The 22,365-nt window shown below is 35.0% G+C and overlaps 1 protein-coding gene across 1 annotated transcript; it reads left to right on the top strand.

Annotated features, from left to right (window-relative positions):
- The first annotated feature begins 994 nt into the window (after nt 1–994).
- LOC102661598 (protein PLASTID MOVEMENT IMPAIRED 2-like) lies at nt 995–4,258 on the top strand. The gene is made up of 5 exons (XM_006606735.2): nt 995–1,005; nt 1,106–1,475; nt 1,626–1,778; nt 1,875–2,444; nt 4,193–4,258. Exons 1-5 carry the CDS (start codon nt 995–997, stop codon nt 4,256–4,258), a joined length of 1,170 nt encoding a protein of 389 aa, XP_006606798.2.
- Nucleotides 4,259–22,365: the final 18,107 nt, after the last annotated feature.

The raw sequence follows: 22,365 nt of genomic DNA, 5'->3' as shown, positions 1-22,365 counted from the left end.
AGGTGGATTATAGGCTTGTAGCATCATATTTTTAATTTCTGGTTTTTACTTCTATTTTATCTTTTAGTAGTTTATTCTTCTAACATTGATTAAAGGGATGATTGTGATTACTCATTTCTCAGCTTTTTTTTTAATCTTTGTCTAGTGTCATCACTTCTTCCACACCTTGCATCTCTATGCATTTTCATATTATTCTAGTTTATATTGAATGAAAATTGCAAAATTATATTCTTGAAAATTTGCAGGAGCATGAGAAGAAGCAGGCTATTAGCAAAGTTATTCCACAATACGATATTGCTATTGTTGGAGGAGGCATGGTTGGCATGGCTTTATCTTGTTTCTTGGGTAGGTAATAATTATTTATGTCTGTACTTTGTATTCTGTAATTTGTCATGAAGCGGGCTAAGCATGATGTCTGGGAACACTTTTATCTGGAAAATCATTTTTTTCCTTTCCTTTTTTCAAAACAACTCCCTAGAAGCTGTCAACAAAAGTTATTATTTCCTTATAATAAGCTTTTATCCGAACATGCATTAAGACAAACATACAATGAACACAAATAATAACCTAATTTATGATGCTGCTGTTGTAGAGTAATGTTATAACCTCTTAATCTGGCTAATATTTTTTTATTCCAGCAAGTAATCCAATGACAAAGCAGTTGAGTGTTGCAATTATTGATAGCAATCCAGCTCTTGGTAGTAGCTTGCACATCAAGAAGGAAGATCCCCCTAATCCAAGAGTTAGTACAATAACTCCTGCTTCTATTTCTTTTCTCCAAGGTATCAAGTCCTTAAGGTTTGTTAGTCATTAATTACTATCATTGTGGTTTCAATTTCAAATTCTCTTTTTTTGGGTTGTATCTTTAGTAGAAAAGGCAAACTTTTACAAGAGAAAAGGAGGAAAGTCCTACTATGAAGGATGAGTTATTATCCAAAATAGAGTAAACAAGGTACAACAAGAATATATGTAAAATAAAGACCAAGAATATAACATGGCTGCTAAGTTCTTCTACATAGTAGAAATGGAAACTCCCCTAAAACAACAATAAACAGAATGGCAACGATAAGCCACAATCATTATCCTTTCCAATTAAAGTTTACAGGAATGGGGACATCCTCAAATATGAGGGTGTTCCACTAGCCAAATATAAATACACAAAAGAGCTGTATAAACTGCACATTTCTAGAAGCAATTGGAAGGAATCAGAAGACTCTATAGTGTTACAAACTATAACAGAAGAATTGGAGGCAGCTAGGAAAGAATTAGCTTTGGTTAGAGAACAAGGTTTCCAGTTTATGGCCTCTTTGGATGTCATAAGAAATGAGTTGAAACATGTCATTGCTGAGACATATAGGTTGAAGAAGAAGAAAGGGAAAGTAGACTCAACAGTTCAAAATCTCAATTTCAAGATTTTGATAGCAAAGCCTAAATTAGAACCTGTGTCTGCTGTTGAGGAAAAGGCCAGATCCATAGTCATGAGCAAAAACCGCATGAGAATCTTTTCTACATTCTTATTAGTTCTTGCAATGCTAAGAAATTCGATTTCAGCTTTCCATAATTTAGCATTATGAATAGAAATCATAACAGGTTTCATGTTCACTTGCAATTTCTTTTCCTTGAAGGGTGGTGGGCACCATCTTAGGTACATGGAAGGAATGTTCAGAGCCAATGGTGGTTGTGGTTATGTTAAGAAACCAGACATACTATTGAATGTTGGTCCCACCAACGAGGTTTTTGATCCAAGAAAAATTCGACCAGTCCAGAAAATTCTTCAGGTGATGCGAATGTGCATCTTAATTCACATTTAAGGAGAAAAAAAAGCACAAAAAAAAATCTTCAATCCTCATCTAATTTAAATATGAATAAAGCAGGTTTTGGTATACATGGGTGAGGGGTGGCATTCAGATTTTGGCCCAACACATTTCGATTTTTATTCTCCTCCTGACTTAGAGAAGCTGAAAACTCTTACTAAGAGTACCATGAGAGAAAGAGCTTTAACAGCACAACATAGTTCCATGATCACTATCTCAAAATTTGAGTATGAGTATCTAACAAATCATGCAGCCTCAGTAGAAGAAATTGCTGATAAAAAAGTAGCAGTAGCTGAGGCATGGATTGAAGCTCTCAAGGCCAGCGAGAAGGAAATACAGATGGAAACAAAAATAGCTCAAAGAGAACTCAAAGAATCAAAATTGGAGCAAGAGCTGGAGGTTAACACCAAAGAGAAGATGCTTTCAAGAAGAGTTAGTAGTAGTGAGGAGCTTGACAATTGGCCAAGAAAACGCGAGAAGAGATCATCCAAAAACTTCCATAGAGCCATGTCTAGAAAGAGCATAAAACTTAATGGCACTATAACTCCTACAAGGGGAGCAAAGTTTCAGAAGACTGCTTCACCTGCAGCTCGGCATATCAGTCCTTTTACTATTAAGAAGAGAAAGAAGGTAATACCAAATTTGACAAAGCTTTTTTGGGGTTGAACTAGACCCAAATCCAAATATCTAAGGACTAACACTGCAAAATTCTAGTGCAGATCCTGTGGCAACAACAGAACGAAAGTAATTGAAGTTTGTTTAACTTTTGAAGGGAAGAATTTGGAAAAGGAAGCAAGAGTTTTCAGAATTGCTTGGAGCAAAGTTTGCTTAAAGGGAAGAACTGGTTGAAACCTAAGTGCTAAGCATAATAATAAAGCTCCAAAAAGAGCTATTCTGAGGTGGAAATTGTAGTTGAGAAGGAGAGGGACAAAAATAGCCACATAGGGACAACAAAATAGGTGATTTGACAAATGGAACCACTTCATGTCCTGAAATCTTCTTCTTTTTTGGCATTTCATGTCCAATAACCAATTCTTTATCTGGAAAGGGCCAAAATCCTTAATGTAACATAATCAAACACACTTCAAAAACTATAACATGCCTAATTCAATCCACAACATTTATGGATAACAGCCCAGAAACAACAGCTAATGTAAATAACCAGTTACAACTTGCATTTGAAATTACCTAGATGACTGTCTTTGATACAACAAATGCTTCAATCTTTTTCCAGTCACTGTCAAATCTGATACAGAATGAAGAAACAAAAAAAAAAGCAATATGAGATAATGCAAAAAGGATGGTACTAAGGCAATAAAAGGGAAAAACAAACAAATGACTTACATATCATAAAATATCAATTACATATCCTAAAGCTTCTTAGATATGGGCAAACATGGAATAAGCTTTACTTCTTGGATATGTTTTATGTTATTGTGAGATGTTCAAGCAGCTTAAATACAGCACATCCACAAAGTTGTTAATCTTGTGACCTGTTAAAGAGCCTGTACTTTGAGGATCATTATAGTTGTAGTTTATTTAGTTTGATAGCAACTATAAGATACTTGGGAATTGTTTAGTTGTGCTCATTTAGGTTGGGGGTGGTTCTTTTTAATTTATGGGATTTAAGTGTTTTTGATTTGCTTAACTTCGAGGTTGAAGCTATAGGATGTCCTTTTTGATTTTCTTAACCTCTCAAAGATGGAAAATTTGGTGGCTGGCTGCTACAAAGTCAACCTGGAAGCTTAGAAATTACCTGGTCTTTCATAATCAGCCTTTTGATATCTCTAAGCTGATAGACAGTACAATTTTCCTCACGTGGTCTTGGCTGAAAGGGTGGGAAAGGGATTTCAATGTTCCTTTTCACCAATGGTCCTCAGCAATGTCTATAGCTTTTATATAGAGTTTGCTTTGTAGGGTTGGGTTTGTGGTGGTTTTGTTGGGCTACTGTTCTTTTGTTATTTTACAGGAGAGCTACTATCATGTGTTGTTATATAGTACCCCTGGTACTCTTTATCTATCAATATAATATATCTTTCCAGTTCAAAAAAAATATAGGAGAATAAAATAAGAAGGAAAAAAGTTTCTTCAGAAAACTAAAGTTGCTTGAAGGGTTGTTCCTGGAGTAAAGGAGCTCTGTCCAAAATGGGTGACCTGATATTGAACTTGATTTGTTGCCTTGAACGAAATCTACGATCTATAAATTGTAAATAAACTATGTTTGTCATACAAATTTGGGCATAAAATGTTGGCCATAACAAGATAAGGAAGAAAATGTAGAGATTTTTTGACAAACATCTAGAGCTAATATTGATAACGTATGCAACACTAAAAATGTTAACACTACAATGAGAACTGACTGATGTTTGCACTTTCAGTTGTCCAGCCTTATAACAGAACTGGCATCAGCAGCAACAAGTGAAAAGGGGTTAACATTTGAATAAGCCATGGAAGAGCGCTTATGTGCATATTCTCGAGTTGTAGCCCACTTTCCCACGGCAGTTAAGGAGGTAAATGATAAGGTTAGTGGAATAAATATTGGATTCACTAGATATATAAGTTCTTATCTTGGTTATACTTGAACTTGCAGTTCAAATGGAGAAATGGTTGGTTTTGTTCTCTCTCTGAGAAGGCTACTGCCCAAGGCAAGCCAGACCCATGCCCTTTACATTCCCAATGGCTAAAAGAGTTGAGAATTGTATGGAGCTTGAACTCTAGTGTGTGTGTGTGTGTGATGTGTGCAGTAGGTTAACAACTTCTAATAGTTATGTAGACTTAGGGGCAGGAGGTTAACATCTATAAAGGACAAGCCCTTCGTCCTCTCCTCTCCCCAATTTCATTCACTACTCTACCATTTGGGTGTTCCTACTACTACTGCTACTACCTTGATGATGGATACATAGACTTCTCTCTCTCTCTCTCTAATTGATTATGCTAGAGTGGACAACAAGTAAGAAAATAATGATCAAATTAGTTATTTTGGGAGCCTTGAGCAAATGCTTTACTTCCTTCATGCTTGGGTGGATATAAACATGATCAGAGGAACCAAAAATTACTGTGTCATATCTAGTCTTAAAAGTAAAAAATAAAAAAAAATATTGTTACACTACTTTACTGATAATTTATTCTATAAAATTATGAAAAAAAAACAAATAAATATTATCGTCTCAAGCTACAAATCTTATCCATTTTCATTTAAAAGTTTTAGATTCTTTCAATTTGAACAAGAAAAAATAATGATACACAAATCAATTTTTATGTTAAACACTTCAATAAACACCCAAGATAAAGAGAAATGAAAAATATTTGTAGGATGTTTGAAATAAAAAAAAAATTGTATATTATTACTCTTGAAAGAATTTCAAACATCAAAACAAAGAAAAGAAAACTTACCATTTAGGTCTGTTTGATTTTGTTAAACTATTTTTGTTAAACAAGTTTAAAGAATAATATAAACAAAATAATTTTTTTTGGTAATACTAATTTCAAAATAGTTTTAAAAATGAGAAAAGAGTCTGAATCTAACAAATCATACACCACCCCCACCTACTAGTTCAGCAGACCCATGGACCTCGTCACTTCCAGCAAGAGACACTCAGAACCTTAAGACTAAAGAAAGAAGCCAAAACGAGACACTACACGAAAAGTCGAAGGATATATATTTCAAGTACATATGCATTCAAGTCATCACTTATCATACCTATATTTCAAGTAATTTTTTACTTGCTATATAAGACTAGATATGACACAGTACTTTGCTACCACTTACTTAATAAAGAAAATGATAGTGATATATCTTTGGGTACAATAGTTTATTAAACAATAATTAGTTATCAACATTTGTGGTTCTAAATAATAAGGAGTTAAACAGGTTTAAATTCAACATAAATAACACAAATATTGAGAAAATTTTAGGTCCATTATTTATTCAAGTTTTAGGTTAGTTAGAAGAAGTTGAGCAAAATAAAATTAATAAGGAGTTCAACATAGCCTTATATTATTAGGTTAGTTAGAAGAAGTTGAGCAAAATAAAATTAACAAGGAGTTCAACATAGCCTTATATTATTAGGTTAGTTAGAAGAAGTTGAGAAAAATAAAAATTAGGTTAATAAGAATATTAGCTGGGTTAATTTAATGACTCAATAATTACTTATTAATTTATTATCTTTTCCTAGTATGTAAGTCACTTATATACCTACCTTCTCTAGTCTTTGGCTTGTTTGCCAAATTTTATAAAGTTACACTTTTAATTAGTTTTTATAAAATGTAAATTTTATCAATTTAGTGATTAAAATAAATCAAGGTTTTTACCTCTTATGCACCAACGCTTGTTATGGACCAATTCTTAAGGTCTCACCTAGCCTATTTCAAAGCCCAGGCTGGTCTGATAAGCCAGAAATTAACTTTGTCACCTCATTCTCAGTCTCGCCAATGAACAAATAACAATCCCAAATTTTCCATCAATCTAATTCTATTTTAATTTATTTTTTATATTTCTAGCCATGATTGTTTCTGTTTGTTTGGATTCAGCTCTAGTCTTTGGTGTTGGAAACAGTTTCTTGTTCCGATTCAGCTCTAGTTTTGTGTTTGACAGTAAATTAAAGAGACCAAAGAAATCACTTAGTGCATACAATGGGGGAACACATGAATGCATCATATAAAAAGTCATCAATGACATAAGAAGAAAAAGGGCTTTAGGCTAAGAAAGAGTAGAGTTGTTCCTTCTTTATCACATTGGACATTGGTGAAGGGTATGTTAGCTATTTTATAGTGTCATTTAAAGGACAGTGTTAAGTTTCTTTCTGGGGTTTGAGAATTGAATCTGGATTTAGACCATATAGTTCAATAAGCCAATGTTTTCCAACTTTCTTTGGCAATGGTATTAGTGTTATTGTGACTGGAGAACCTAATGTTGGACGATTAGTTTTGTTTGGTTTCGTTTTATTCTGGGTCTTTGCTACTTCTTTAATAACTTGTTTCTTTTTCTTCTTTATTTATCACCCTATCTCCGGGCTTAATTTGCTCACTGTAAGGCACTTCTATTTTACGAACATGCATGAGCAAGATGCTAGGAGCAATTAGCTCTTTACCACGCCGTTCGTAGGTACAACTAAAGGCTACTTCGTGGTTGAGCGATAAACACGAAGTTACCCTTCCTAAAGGGTGTTACTACTCTTTGCTATTCATCAATGGATTGGAACTTGAAACATGGAACATGCTTAAAATATGATGGGGTGAGTTACATGGTTAATAAAAAAAGAAGTTAACTGATGTATTTACAAAGGACAACCAAAAGAGTATCAACTAAAATCTCAAAGCTTTTAAGGAAAGGTGGAGATGGAGATGGAGGAGGAGAAACGTTAAACATCAATCAAAACAATGAATGTGGTGAATTTTTAAATTCTCATGCAATGGTGAAAGTAGCAGATTTTGAAAAAGATAATAATAAATGAGCGAGTTTGATATGGAACTCTTGAAAGGGATAGCAAGTTTCATGTAGCATGGGCCAGGCTCTGAAGCTAGCAATGTTGTTTCTGAGTACAAATGGCAGCCTAGTGGAAAGACTAGCCGATCTTCATGAAGCAAGGTTTGATCCTTCAGAGGAGTTGCTGTTAAGGATCCATCTGCTCCCCATGGAGTTCGACTTTTGATCGAGGACTATCCTTATGCTTCTGATGGGCTAGGGATATGGGATGCTATCAAGTCTAAAGGATATTGAACCTACAAACTAGTTAGTCAGCATGATGAGAAAGAGTCAAGCATTTTCTCTGCATTTCTTTAGTATTCATCAATTGCCTACAACTCTAATATACACAATTGACCAAAAGACTCAAGCAATTGACCAGAGGAACAAAAGCAGCAAAGTAGGTAGCCTTACCGGAGTTATTGCTATCCTAGCAATTACATCAAAACATTCAAACATTGTAGCAACACCAACAATCAATGCATTGCAATTCACACACGTAAACTAGTATCAAAGATTCAAAAATTGAAGAAATGGGATACCTGAAAATTGCCGAAGAAACTAGAAAAAGCAACGCAGACAATAGATGGACCAGCTTTCTGCTCAGACCCTGCCCAATCAATTTTCACTAACCCAATTAGTCACTTCATATCTAACCACTATTTACAACATTGAACAAAAAAGTACAGGACAAATTAGTAAACTATATTACTTTTACACATAGTGACAATGGCAGTGAAAAAGAGTAAACTATACTACAAATGAAAAAGAGACCAAGCTTACCTCGAACCCAAACAGTGACAATGGCAGTGAGATCTAACAAAATGGCACAAAACTTGAAGCTTTCCTCGTACCTTAATCAACAATACTGCAACTGAAGATGTATTATTATTATTATCATCAATAAAACATGAACACCCATGGAAACTTAGCATACACGAAGTTGACCTACGTACCTCGCGGAGAAAGCTTTGAGCTTTGAGCACCCACGAGTGTTTCAGCACCCTAGTACCAAGAGTGTATGTAGGGTTCTCTTCGAGCCACACTTCCAAGAGCAGTGTAGGGGGTTCTGTGGGTTCGAGCGAGGGGTTTCCGATAGTATTGAAAACAATGTGGGACAATGTGGGTGTCGAGGGAGCGATTTTTGGTAAATTTCAGGCAGGAGGAGAAAGAGAAGAGCGATTTCAGGAAGGAGGACAAAGAGAAGAAGGAGGGCAAGGTTTTCGAGCGCGCGGGTTGTGAAATGTCAAGTTTTAACTTATAAACATAACAACATCGGTTTTTTAAGGATAACCGATGTTAACATCAAATAGATTACATCGGTTTTTCAGAAAATCGATGTTAAGATCAACTCCTTAACATCAACTTTCTCCAAACCGATGTTAACTCTATGAAGTTAACATCAGTTTTGCCAAAACTGATGTTACCATATTCATCTTAACATCATGTTAACATCGGTTTTTTAAATAACCAATGTTAACATGAAGTAGTTAACATCGGTTTTGCTAAAACCGATGTTAAGTAACTCCATTTAATTACAAAAATGCCACCGTGCTTTCGTTAACATCAGTTTTTGAAATAACCGATGTTAATGGAGCGATGTAGAAAGCCTTTTTTTTTAGTAGTGACAGGTTAGTGTGCATGGCATAATGAAATGTAAGGACCACCATTCTAATCTCAAATTCTCAGCTCCAGCAAATGTTTTCTAAAACAAAATGGAAATATACACGTTTACAGGGTTTTTCTATGAGAAAAGTTTACTAAGCAATATATTCAGTTTCTTCTAGCACAATGGTAGACATTGAATTGAAGATATAGAGGAAGGAAAAATACAAACCTGTAAGGTTCTCCTAAAGCCATTTTGAATTCTTTGGGCTAATGTGGCTGTCCCACCACCAAGAGTATAAGCGCCTTGACTCCGAATGTAACAAGGTTGCCATAGCTCCAGCAAAGAACAATAGTAAAGCTGGATTGGATTTGCAAAATCTTGTTCTCAGGTTGGGGATTTTTTAAAGAATTCATGGCATGAAAGCATCAATACCTTGCTCAGCTTGGGGACCAAAGACAACATCAAACTTGAAAGTCCTCTTAGGAGCTCCATTTGACATTACAGTTAAATCACCATCTTTCACAGATTCAAAATCTAAGGCCACTATTGCTCCTGCAGATCTCAGCTTAAAAAATTTTGTTTCTATTTAGTTCAGTAACAGGCATTACCAATAAGTTTAACTATTTGCACAACCAAAAAAATTTATTATTATAGCCCAGCTGGTTAAAAATCGTCGTGAATAATAGAGATACCTTGTTTAGAAGCTTATGCACTTTCAAGCCTGGAAACATGCAAGCCAATACCTCGAATCTCCTTCACATCTATGTGAAATCAACAAAAGGAGAAGATGAAGATGTTATGATATCCAATTAAATCTGTACTAAACATATATGGATACCCTGCTACAAGTCAAGGATGAAACACTAAATAACATGTTAAGGAAGAAAATACCATCATAAAATTAAAATATGAAGTCCCAAGGCATAAGCACTAAGCAGACTCTCTACCAGTACAGTATTAGTCATGTTGTAATCTGCATAATTACCTAGGTTGATAATCTTCTAATTTCTTGGTTCAGTATTATAGTGAACAAATGCAAATCTTCTTAACCACACCACAAGCCACAGACACAAAAGGGGAAGTGGTCAGAACCAAAAAAAAGCTCTCTCATAAACTCTGGCAAAGAATCAGAGAGAGAGACAGAGAGAAGGAAAAGAAGAATGGGATGGGAAACTTAAATTAGAGAGGCAGCACAACAGAGAAGGTCATGGTGGCGTTTGCAATGCTTTTGTGATTGAGGATTTTATTAATGCACATTGCCTTGGTGCCGCTAGCCGAGAGAGAATAAGGTGAAGGCTGCTTCCCCCGATACTGGTTCTCCTCTGTCCTCAACCACAACCCTTCTAATCAATTCCACTCTTTAACCAACCACCACACAACATCTTAAGCATACAAGGAGAGAGAACAAAAACAACACAACACACGCGCACACACAAAAACCAAAGAATTTAAGAGCAAAAAAGAAAAAAGAAACTATCCCTAGTTGTTGTGTGGTTCTCTCTCCCAAATTCCTCCTTCAGATACCTTATTCTGGTATAACAACAAAAATGACGATGTTTCCTCTGACCATCGAGGTGGTGGGTTTGAGTTATGGAACCAGCAACAACTCATAGGCCAGGGCCCTCCTCCTCAACCGCAACCTCTCTTTCACCAAGATCTCTACTCCGCACTGGGCGTTGGGCCCAGCAAGACCATCTCGGACGATCAGTCGTGGTCGAGATCCAGGTTCATGCTTGGTAGCGTAGTAGGAGGAGGGATTAGCTGTCAGGACTGCGGGAACCAAGCCAAGAAAGATTGCCCTCATATGCGGTGCAGGACGTGCTGCAAGAGCCGCGACTTCGATTGCCAAACCCACATCAAGAGCACTTGGGTCCCCGCTTCACGCCGCCACGAACGACTACAATAACTCTTCGCTTTGCAACAAACCCTCAAACCACCTTCTTCTGGAGGAGGTGACCTTCCCAAAAGGCACAGAGAGAGACACCATCATTATCATTCTCCTCTCGCTTACACTCGTTTCCCATTCAATATTATAGTTATTAAATTAAATAATAAAAAAAGAGGCAAAATCCTAACCCTAAGAGGAAGGAGGGAAAAGGGATTACTAACATCTCTAAGGGCTAGGGCCACCATCGGTGGTTAGAGAGTCGAAGTCGGTGCCGGAGAGGCGAGTGTTGCAGTTGGCGTCAGTGTCCTGCCCGAACCCGCGGCCCTTGGTCTTCTTCAGTCACCGCAGTTTCATCGCTGCTTCTGCTCATTTTTCGAGGTTGAGGGGTTGTGCGTGTGGATAAGAAGACCGTGAATGCCAAGGGACACCACAGCATGTGGATAAGACCCCCTAAGATAACGATTGTTTTGATAAAACTCGTCGTAATTTTTATGACCAACACACATTCTAAGGCAGTTTTCAATAATCGTCTTAGAATGTGTGTCGTACAAGCTTTTTTTAGTTCGATAATTACAAAAATGCCACCAGTTCATTTTTTAAGAAGTGCATCGTAAAAGAGTGTTTTTTTAGTAGTGTATCCTACGTTCAATTGCTACTACAACATTCTGAGGGAGGAGGCAGATGTTCATCGAACAATTAATTGGCCTTACAAGATTCCACAAGAAAAATGGACTCTCACATTGGATGGTGGCCGAAAATACGTGCACATGACCACCAATTTTGTTGAGTTGATTAACTCGATACTCAAGAAATCAAGAAATCTGTTAATAAGTGTGCTTGTAAAATCAAAATTTCTAAAGTGTAATGCATGGTTCAACAATAGAGGGAGAGAAGCCATAGCAAGATTTGCATCTGGCCAAGTTTATACGCAAGTACTTAACAAAGCCATCGAAGTCGTACGAAGAAAGGCAAAGGCTCACATTGCTCTTGAGTTCCATTGACATGACACATAGTTCTTGGTCCAGTAGACAATAAACCCTAGAGAGGTTCAACCTATTGGAGATTTCACGATAAAGTTGGAAGAAACGTGGTGTGACTAGCAAATTCTAGAAATTATGCATGCCTTATTCTCATGTTGTTGATGGTTGTGAGCATGCTCACCATGAGTACAGGAACTACATACATCTTTGTATATACATTGGAAAGTGTCTCCAACATATACAAATGATTGTTTCTAGAATTGTGCAATTAAGTGTATTGACCATCAATGATTTGCCCCAATCCAAACAAGAAAAGAAATTTTAAGGGTCATTATGTGTCCTCTCTTATACACACCTAAATCGGTATTCGAGAATCAGGTCAACCAAAGCAATGTTCCGTGTGTCACGTCCCAGGTCATTCAAACAAAATATTCCTTCACCGTGTAGGCTCAAGCCAACAACATTAAATTTATGTCGTATTCTTTGTATTTTCAAATTTTTGTTTATTGTTTCAAATTTAAATATTTTATTCTATTGTTGGTGATTTTATATATATTTTATAATTTAAATATTTTAGTTCAATTCAACTTGTTGCTATATTTTTTTATCTTCTTTTGCTCATTTTTTAGATTCTTTTTTTCTTTTTATTACCATTTCTATTTTTTTACTTATTTTTAATAAGCTAAATGTTTATATTTAATTTAAAAATATAATAAATAAATATTTTTAATAAGTCATAATAAACAAACATATATTTAAATAAATAAATTATATTTTGATTTTATAATGAATAATTAAAATTTTTATATAAGTTTATTTTTAACTATAAAAATATTAAAATTTAATTTAAAGATGAAAATAAAAATAAACAAGTGATTTAAAAGAGATAGACACACAATAAAATTATGAATATGAAAGAAATTACTTTAAAAAGTTGTATTATATGCTATAGATTTTATTTTTAAGTTTCATTTAAGTTTAATTTAGTCTATTAACTTATTTATAGATCTATTTTATATTAAAGTTTTTATATAAGTTTATTTTTTTTGTATTGGACAATAGACTCATAAATCATTGAGAAAAATCTATGTAAAACATATTATAATCTACAAAAATAAAAAATATCATTACTCAAAACATTATGAATATGAAAATACATAGGAATAAGCAATGAAATAATTTAGTAGAAGTATTATCTTAAAATTATTTTTTAACAACACTTTCTTTTAAATCATTTTTATTTCATTTTAAACTATAAATAAAATTAAAAGAAATAACAAAAATAATACAAATTCTTCTCAAACTAAAAATTATTTTCAGTTTCAACAATTTAAAAGAAATAACTCATAATATATATATTTTTTTAAATCACGTTATGAAAAATATAAAAAAAAATAGAAGTTATGAAATCGATTCCACATGAACCGATGTTAAAGAGATTGTCAGTTTGTAGAGGATCCCTGCTAAAGATGGTGGTGTCGCATGATGGATGACAAAGGTTAATATCTTTCTCCCTTTCACGTCTTTTTCCTCTTTGTCTTAATCTTCAACTTTCTCACCTCCCCTTCTTTTTGTAATTGTCTTCTTAATTCATCTCATTTTTTATTTTTGACAATCCCGATCGCTATTTAATGACTATCGCCAACCTATCCTACGCTGAGCAATTCCTCAGCAGTCAACCAAGTGATTGCTCCTTCTGAAATTTTCCTTGCCTCATTGACCCTGGTGTGTGGAAAGTGATCCTTCTTTAGCACTCTATATGGTTCCTGACAAAGCAACAATGAATTTTATTTTTTTGCTTAATGTGTTTTATTCGATAATGTTAATGTTATTCACTCTTCAAGGCTACACCGAATTTCATTTCCTGTTTCTGAAGTTTTTTTTTATTGTAGCTTATTTTCCACTTTTCTAAACATTGGAATATTTTATCTTGATATGGTTGATGGGATATGGAGATTGTGCTAACATATGATTTGTGTCTAATTTTCATTCTGCCATGTGAGTAATGGTTCCCAGGGGAACCAAATTTGCGATTTACCAATGTTGTTTGATCAAATGCGCCATTGAAATTATATTTTTGAATGGTTGGACCTTGACTTCGATAACCTTATCCCCTATCTATTCTTTTTTATTTCCTTTTATTTTCAAGGTAAGAATTATTTTCTATTGGTACAAACTTTAGTTCTTTCCTGATTCTAGCACAAAGCTCTCAACTTCTCCCATTCTCTGCTCTGGCGTTGATGTTTTTTCAACATCTTAAGGCAGCAAATAGGAAACCAAACCAATCAAAATGTGGTCTTTGCTTTATGCACCAGACAAATTTCTTCTATACTCAGTCTTTTTCATTAATTCCCAATTTACCTTTTCTTTCTTCTTATTGGTTCATTCCTGTTTCGTTTTGTTATTACACCATTCACGGGTTTGTTGGAGGCTGAGGTCATCGTTCCATTATGATCCATATAGATTGTCAATCCGTATTGTGCATACAGAGTCCAAAAAATAAAAACTCACCATCGACGATGCAACACTACTCACGGCAATAAAGGAGGGAGACACGCGGAGGAGAAACTACGTATGCGGAGGAGCCACTGATTCAAAACACATCACGAGAGAACGAGAGCTTCGCAGAGGAGAAGGAGGAGAGGAACAAACGCGTGAAAAATGCAAATGAACAATGCACTTGGATGGTGTATTTAAGCTTTTAAGTAAAGGGCAAAAGAAGAATATCCTTCCTTTCCATCCCTTCTATTTTTTCCCTAAAGAAATTTTTGAAAAAATCCCACCCTGATCAAACCACTTCAATATTTTCTTTCCCCTCAACTTGCGCATCAAAACCATCATTTTCGGCCCTATACGTTGACAATACTATTTCATTTCCAAGTCAACTATATTTCTCAATTACTATATACTTTTAACATGATTATCTTAGTTTTAATTCAATATATAATATTCTTTATCTTAAACTTCCATTCTTAAATTTCCATCTTACACCCAGATGTTATATACTAAAAAAATCGTAAAAAAGTATAGCAAACCTAATATTTTGTAGTCGGGATATGGAAACATTATCATTAATTTTGTTTGATTTCCATCCTAAGTTCAAAAGAATACTAATTTTTTTCAAGATGAGTCATGTTGAATGCTTCCCTCTATCCTTTGTGCCACCAGTGTGATGAATCAAGATACACGACCACTTCTAATGGGTCGTCAATTATTAGGATGGTTCAACATAGAGCTTATGAAGCTGCGAATGTTGGAGTGCTGCTAGGTGCACCCAGCACTTGTAGTGAAAAGGCCATAATACCCCTCACTTATTTTTTTAAAAATTAACCCGAGACTCTCTCTCTCTCCCGCCCTGCCTGTGTTTCCTTTTCTTCTTCCTGCGGTTTTCTTCTGTTCTTCCTCACAGGCTTTTTGCTTCTTCTTCCTGCATTAACGCGAGACTCTCTCACGTCACCGACCGTTTCCGTTTTCTTCTTCTTCATTGCCGTTAAGAGGAGGTTGCGGGAAGAGGTTCTTCTTCTTCTTCGTTGAGGATCTTGCCACCATTGTTGCCGTGAATAGGAGGTTGTCGTGGTGCATTGAGGAGGCTTCCACGAAGAGCAACGCCGCTTTCCACTGTCGAGGGAGCTTCGTCATTGTCCACCGTCGAGGTATGCGTCGTGACCCTATCATTTCCACCATTGTTGCCGGCGATAGTGTAGAATGCTGATCTGAAAGTGGAGATGTGAGTGTTACGGATCAAGTTGATCCGTAAGCATGTTACGGATCAAGTTGATCCGAAAGATGCTTACGGATCAACTTAATCCGTAAACTACTCAAAGATAGTTTATGGATCAACTTGATCCGTAAGACTCACATCTTCATTTTAAAAAATTTCAAATATTTGATACATTGTGAGTTTTGTTTTTTAAATTAGGAATTTTGGTTATTAGGATCACCTCTGAATGTATGCTAAATATTTGATAAATAGTGTCATTTTGGAGAATATCAATTGTTTCAATTTGATTTAATGCAAATATGTAATTGCCTTTTTTGTAATTGCCACTTAGAACTGAATGTTGTATCGAAAAACTGATTCAAACACCCAGACAACCTCAGCAAATTAAGTTCAAAAGTAACATGATTAGGACAAACATGTCTGCATAAAACATTTTTAGTGAAATGTGGATAAATAGATATTTTTATATATATAAAAAAAGCAAACAAAATATATATTATCATGGTACCATGGGTACCCAAAATCTGTTACAAATCCTTATCCATGTGAAATGCATTCCTGGTTAGATTTATTCATACCTGAAAACAGTATAAAGAAGCTAACCAAAGCTATAGTCACATGTAAGTATGCCTTCATATTTATCTGATTGCCCTCAATTATAGGTAAATAATATTAGAGGAAAAAAATTAGTTAAGAATATCGAAATATTTATTTAATCTAGGATAAAAAATCAGTCATTGTCCATGCTAAAAAAATACATTTTAAATCTGTAAAAAAAAAACCATATTTTAAAGAGTTTTAAATTTAGAGAGAAACTTAAAAAACCTTAACTTAAAAAACCTTGGTCAGTTTGGAAGCTACAAAAAGAAAGAAAGAAAACATGGGTTCTGCTTCAAAAGTTGAAAGTAGCAACTACGATTACTACTTTAAGGTTTTGTTGATTGGTGATTTTGGTGTTGGCAAGAGTAGTCTTCTTCTCAGCTTCATCTCCAACTCTAACTCCATCAATGACCTCTCCCCCACCATTGGTACTTTCTTTCTTTCTTGCTTAGGAAAATGGAACTAGGTGGCATAGGACCATATATACCACGTACTTGCAAACTCAAGAATTGTTCCTCTCAAAGGAAACCCTAGGAACTGAGCCACTACCAATTGTAAGAGGAATGGCATATATTCTGCTTGGTGAATATGGTGCATACCTCTAATACATGTAGTATTATAAATGTACGAGGAATGGCATATATTCTGGTTGGTTTGATAGATTTTTAATTGTCTAAAATTTCTAAAAAATACACATTTAAACTAAACTTTTCAAATACATAAATGTAATGCCGACAACTTTGCAAATAAATAATAGACTGAATGACAGCCCTACAGCCAATGAAATCCTGATAACTTGCATGTCTTTGAGTCGATGAAATTTGCGTTAGACCAATGAAATTTGAGTGAATGAAATCAGTGATGGAATTTGCAGTACTGATTTGCAGATCATGGTTAGGACCAGAGGATTAGGTCGTGCCTTAGGTCACATTACTGCTAGAGGATTAGATCGTGATGATTCTGATAAGGCTCCGCAGCGTCGATGACCTACAACATCCGCACGGAGGCAGCGAGTACCTGTGACTGTGGCGCATAATGAGCCAGTGGTCCCTGCACCAGATGTAGAGGATGACTTATTTTCGGATGACCCGATGGCACCAGCTGATGTAGAGGACACTGGGGCAGACATTCCTGCAGACACAGGTGCAAGCTGATGAGGATGAGCATGAGGGATTTCCGGGTGGTCCGAGCAACCCATCCGTGCTGATCCAGTATGCGGATCACGTTGCTTGCAACATATGGACGAGAGAGGTATTTATAATATTTATTTTTAGTTACTTGTTAATTATACTTTATGATTGAAATTAGTTTTCCTTTAAATGATGATTTTAACGAATTTTGTGTTCCTTTATACTTCAATTCAGGAGCATCCTGAGTTGAAGTTGTAGAAGCAAAGCTTCATGGTGAATCAAGAGTGATTCAAAGATGTTTTGATGATAACAAAGATGACAACAAAAGATGATGACAAAGGTGATGACAAAAAGCTCAAAGGTCAATCAAAGAATAAGTTCAAGATGTTCAAGATAGAATCAAGAACACTTCAAGATTCAAGAGGAAAGTTGAATTCAAGAATCAAGAATCAAGAACACTTCAAGATTCAAGACTCAAGATTCAAGAATCAAGAGAAGGCTTAATCAAGATAAGTATGAAAAGGTTTTCTCAAAAATTGAGTAGCACATGGTTTTTCTCAAAACATGTTTACCAAAGAGTTTTTACTCTCTGGTAATTGATTACCAGATTGTTGTAATCGATTACCAGTAGCAAAATGGATTTGAAAAAGTTTTCAAACTGAATTTACAATGTTCCAATTAATTTCAAAAGGCTGTAATCGATTACAATTTTTTGGTAATCGATTACCAGTGCCTTTGAACGCTGAAATTCAAATTCAAATGTGAAGAGTCACATTCTTTCACATAAAAGAACGAAGGACTAACCGCCTGAATTCTTTTGTGTCTCCCTTCTCCCTTGTCAAAGAATTCAAAACGACACAGTCTAAGAATTCTTTTGATTCTTCCCTTTCCCTTATACAAAAGATTTCAAAGGACTAACCGCCTGAGAATTCTTTTGTATCCCCATTCACAAAGTTTCAAAGGTTTAACCGCCTGAGAACTTTGTCTTAACACATTGGAGGGTACATCCTTTGTGCTACAAGTAGAGGGTACATCTACTTGGGTTGTTGACTGAGAACAAGAGAGGGTACATCTCTTGTGGATCAGTTCTAGTGGAGGGTACATCCACTAGGTTCAAAGAGAACAAGGGAGGGTACATCCCTTGTGGATCTTTGCTTGTAAAAGGATTTTTACAAGGTTGAAAGAAATCTCAAGGACCGCAAGTCGCTTGGGGACTGGATGTAGACACGGGTTATTGGCGAACCAGTATAAAAACTCTTGTGTGTTTGTCTCTTTCTTCCCTACTCTTTTACTTTCCACTGTGCATTTAATTTCCGCTTTTACTTTCTGTTAAGCTTCTCTTCTACTCCTTATTCTCTTAACAACTTAGTAAAAGCCTTAGAAGAGTAATTTTTTAATTAGTAAAGGTTTAGGAATAATTAATTCAACCCCCCATTCTTAATTATTCTGAGGCTCATCGACACATGAGGATATCGAAGAATGCCTCAGGATGGCCAGGAGTATCACACAGGATCAGCTAGTATATGTTAGGTCTCGACGCAGGCGGCGCACGGATCAGACGTAATTTATTTACATATTTTATATTGATATTCGATGTATATACAGATATTGTACTTGAACCCATTTCATTAGTAATGTTTGTTTTATTTATTTCCATTAGTAATGTTAGTTTTATTTATTTCCATTGATTGTGTATTCCCTTTGCCTAATCTAGCTTATAAAATTTTATAATTTTATTCTATCAAATTAAAAACCTAGAATGTTATCTCATATTTTACATTTGTGTCTATATACACGCGTGTTATTAAAATGGTCTAGTTAACTTAGTTTACCAACTAATAAAAAGTAATTTTTAATATAACTTTAAATATAATTATTATAAAAATTAATAAATTTATTATATATATATATATATATATATATATGAAGTTTCTGAATAAAATAACAATATAGGATATCTTTTACACTACATGTATTATTTTATTAGTAGTGTGTTGAAATAAAATTATTTTCTTTTTTTGTGAAAGGGAGAGGCCTAAAATCCGTATTTATATTTTATAATTTTATAATTATGCGTAAGAGTAATTTGTTAAGAGTGGTAATTTGTTCAAGTTGTTAAGAGTAAAAATAATGATGGGTTGTAGTGAGATTTATTTAAGATGTTTAAAGAGTAAAAAGTAGATATTTCTAGTTAGAAAATGTTATAACACAACTTTTTCATTGGATTAAATTTATTAAGAACCACAAAATCTTGAGTCTTACAACTAATTTAATGAATCTAATTTTGAATTATTTGTGGAAAGGGTGTAGAAAAGAATAAATTAAACAAAAAATGGAAATTGAAATAAAGAAGTTGAAAACATGGACACACATGCTTAAAAAAATTCTAATTAAATTTTTTTTTTATAATTTTATTCTGTCAAATTAAAAAAATATTTTTTTTTAATTTCTCTCCTCAGATAAAAATCCGTATTTATATTTTATAATTTTATAGTTAGGCGTAACATTTATATTTTATTTTAGGAGACTAAAAAATAAAGCCTTCTAATTTGAGAGACTAAAAAATAAAACCTTCTCATTTGAAGAATTATAAAGCATATTAAATTAATAATTGACTCATATAATTTAGTTATTTTCTTCATTTCCATATTTTGCATCACAGTTAAATGTACTTTGTTAAATATTATTAATTAGTTCAATATTAAATTATTTTTAATTGATGACAAAATGTATTTTAATTAAATTTTAATTTTATAGTAGTTTCTGTAAAAAAAATGAACTACTCGAGTTTAAATAATTAATTGTTATTTTTTCGGTTGTTGTAGTTATTTTTTTTATATTTAAAATAAAATCAAATTTAACAGAGAACGACAACTCATCTTCCATTTCCAAAAAAAAAAAAAAAACAATTATGCGATACATGAATTCAAACAGTACATTAACTTCAACATAGTCGAACGAAATTAAATTTGCATCAAATACTACAACTAACTCATGCTAATTTTGCGATAAGGACAACTTGTCTTCCATTTCCGGTACAAGTTTACTGAAAATAGCTAAAATTTTTATTGGCCCAATCTTTTTCCAGTAGTTAGACTTAATCAACACCTTCATCACGTCATCATTGGTTTTGAGTTCAATTATTTCAAATTTTATAACTTTTTTCTGAATACTCATGGTGACTTGGTTTCCAAAAAAACAATCGTCTTACCATTTGTGTTTCATCAATACCATAAGGGGGAATCCCAGTAAGCGCAACTTGCTTGATCAAATCCTTCAGTTCATCCATGGTACATCCGATGGGAATGTCAAACTTTTTGGGATTTTTTCCTGTGAACGAGTAACCAACAAACTCATTTTGGTGTGACATGTTTCACCTCCCATTGTAATATAGCAGGGGAACAAAGAGCAATTCGGGGATACTTCTAAGAAATACATGAAGATTCAAGAAGATTTAAATAAGTTGGAAGAAGCCACAGAGGACAGGCAATTATCCCACTCGGAGTTGATGATAAGGAAGCAGCTTCAGGAGGATCTATGGGTGGCGGCTCAATCACATGAGTCGTTACTAAGGCAGAAAGCGAGGTCCAGATGGATCAAAGAAGGTGACTATAACTCTAGATATTTCCACCTACTGATAAATGCCAGTCGAAGAAATAATTGCCTGAACGGGCTGATGATTGATGGGGTGTGGTCGGAGGAACTAGTGGTAGTCAAAGAGGTAGTCAGGTTGTTCTTTGAACGGCGGTTTCAAGAAACTGACATTAAAAGACCTACATTGGATGGGTTGCGCTTCCAGACTATTGTAGTCAGCAAAATGATACTCTGGTGGGGTGTTTTCTAGAGGAGGAGGTAAAAAGAGCTGTATGGGAGTGTGGGAGTGACAAGAGCCCGGGGCCGGATGGATTAAATTTCAAATTCATCAAGCAATTTTGGAATAGCATCAAGCCTGACATCCTTCGATTCTTGGATGAATTCCATGTCAACAGAATTTTTCCAAAAGGGTTGAATGCATCTTTCATAGCCCTGATCCCCAAGGTGCCGGACCCTCAAATGTTGAGTGATTACAGACCTATATCATTGATAGGATGCACATACAAGATAGTTGCGAAGATACTTGCAAACAGATTGAAGAAGGTTATGCCTTTTATCATACATGAAAGGCAATCAACATTCATAGAAGGCAGGCACATGCTACATAATGTGATGATTGCAAATGAAGTGGTTGACGAAGCCAAAAGATGCCAAAAACCATGTCTGGTGTTCAAAGTGGACTATGAGAAGGCGTATGACTCATTGTGTTGGGGATTCCTAATTTATATGTTGAAAAGAATGGGCTTCTGTTCGAAATGGATCCAATGGATGGAGGGTTGTCTGACATCAACATCCATTTCAGTTTTGGTGAATGGTAGCCCTTCGGCACAGTTCTTACCTCAGAAAGGGCTTAGACAAGGAGATTCATTATCTCTTCTCCTCTTCAATATGGTGGCAGAGGCACTTAGTGGAATGATGTCCCAAGCTATTGAGAAGGGGCTGTTTAGGGGATTTCTATGTGGTAAAAACAAGGTGAAAATTAGCCTGCTTCAGTATGCGAATGACATAATCTTTTTTGGGGAGGCATCGATGGAAAATGTTAGAGCAATCAAAGCAATGTTGAGGGCTTTTGAACTTGTATCAGGCCTCAAAATCAACTTTGCTAAAAGTGGGTTTGGTGCTTTTGGAGTGTCAGATGGGTGGGAAAATGTTGCCGCTGAATACCTCAATTGTAGTTCATTGACATTCCCTTTCACATACCTTGGTGTTCCTATTGGAGCAAATCCGAGATCATCTCAGACATGGGACCCTATCATATCTAAGTGTGAGAGAAAGTTAGCAAAATGGAAGCAGAGACACTTGTCATTTGGGGGGAGAGTGACTCTCATAAAGTCAATGCTAACGTCCATTCCTATTTACTTTTTATCTTTTTTCAGGGTGCCTAAGAAGGTGGTGGACAAGCTAGGGAGAATACAGAGAAGGCTCCTATGGGGTGGGGATCATGAGCAAAGTAAAATAGCTTGGGTAAAATGGGAAACAATGTGCTTGCCAAAAGAAGCTGAGTGGCTGGGAGTCAAAGACATTAATTCTTTTAACGTGTCACTATTGGGCAAATGGAGATGAAG

This window comes from Glycine max, chromosome 20 (assembly GCF_000004515.6).
Source record: "Glycine max cultivar Williams 82 chromosome 20, Glycine_max_v4.0, whole genome shotgun sequence".
NCBI classification, from domain to species: Eukaryota; Viridiplantae; Streptophyta; class Magnoliopsida; order Fabales; family Fabaceae; genus Glycine; species Glycine max.
Note: the sequence above shows the minus strand (reverse complement) of the source record. Positions and strands in the feature narration are given on the sequence as shown.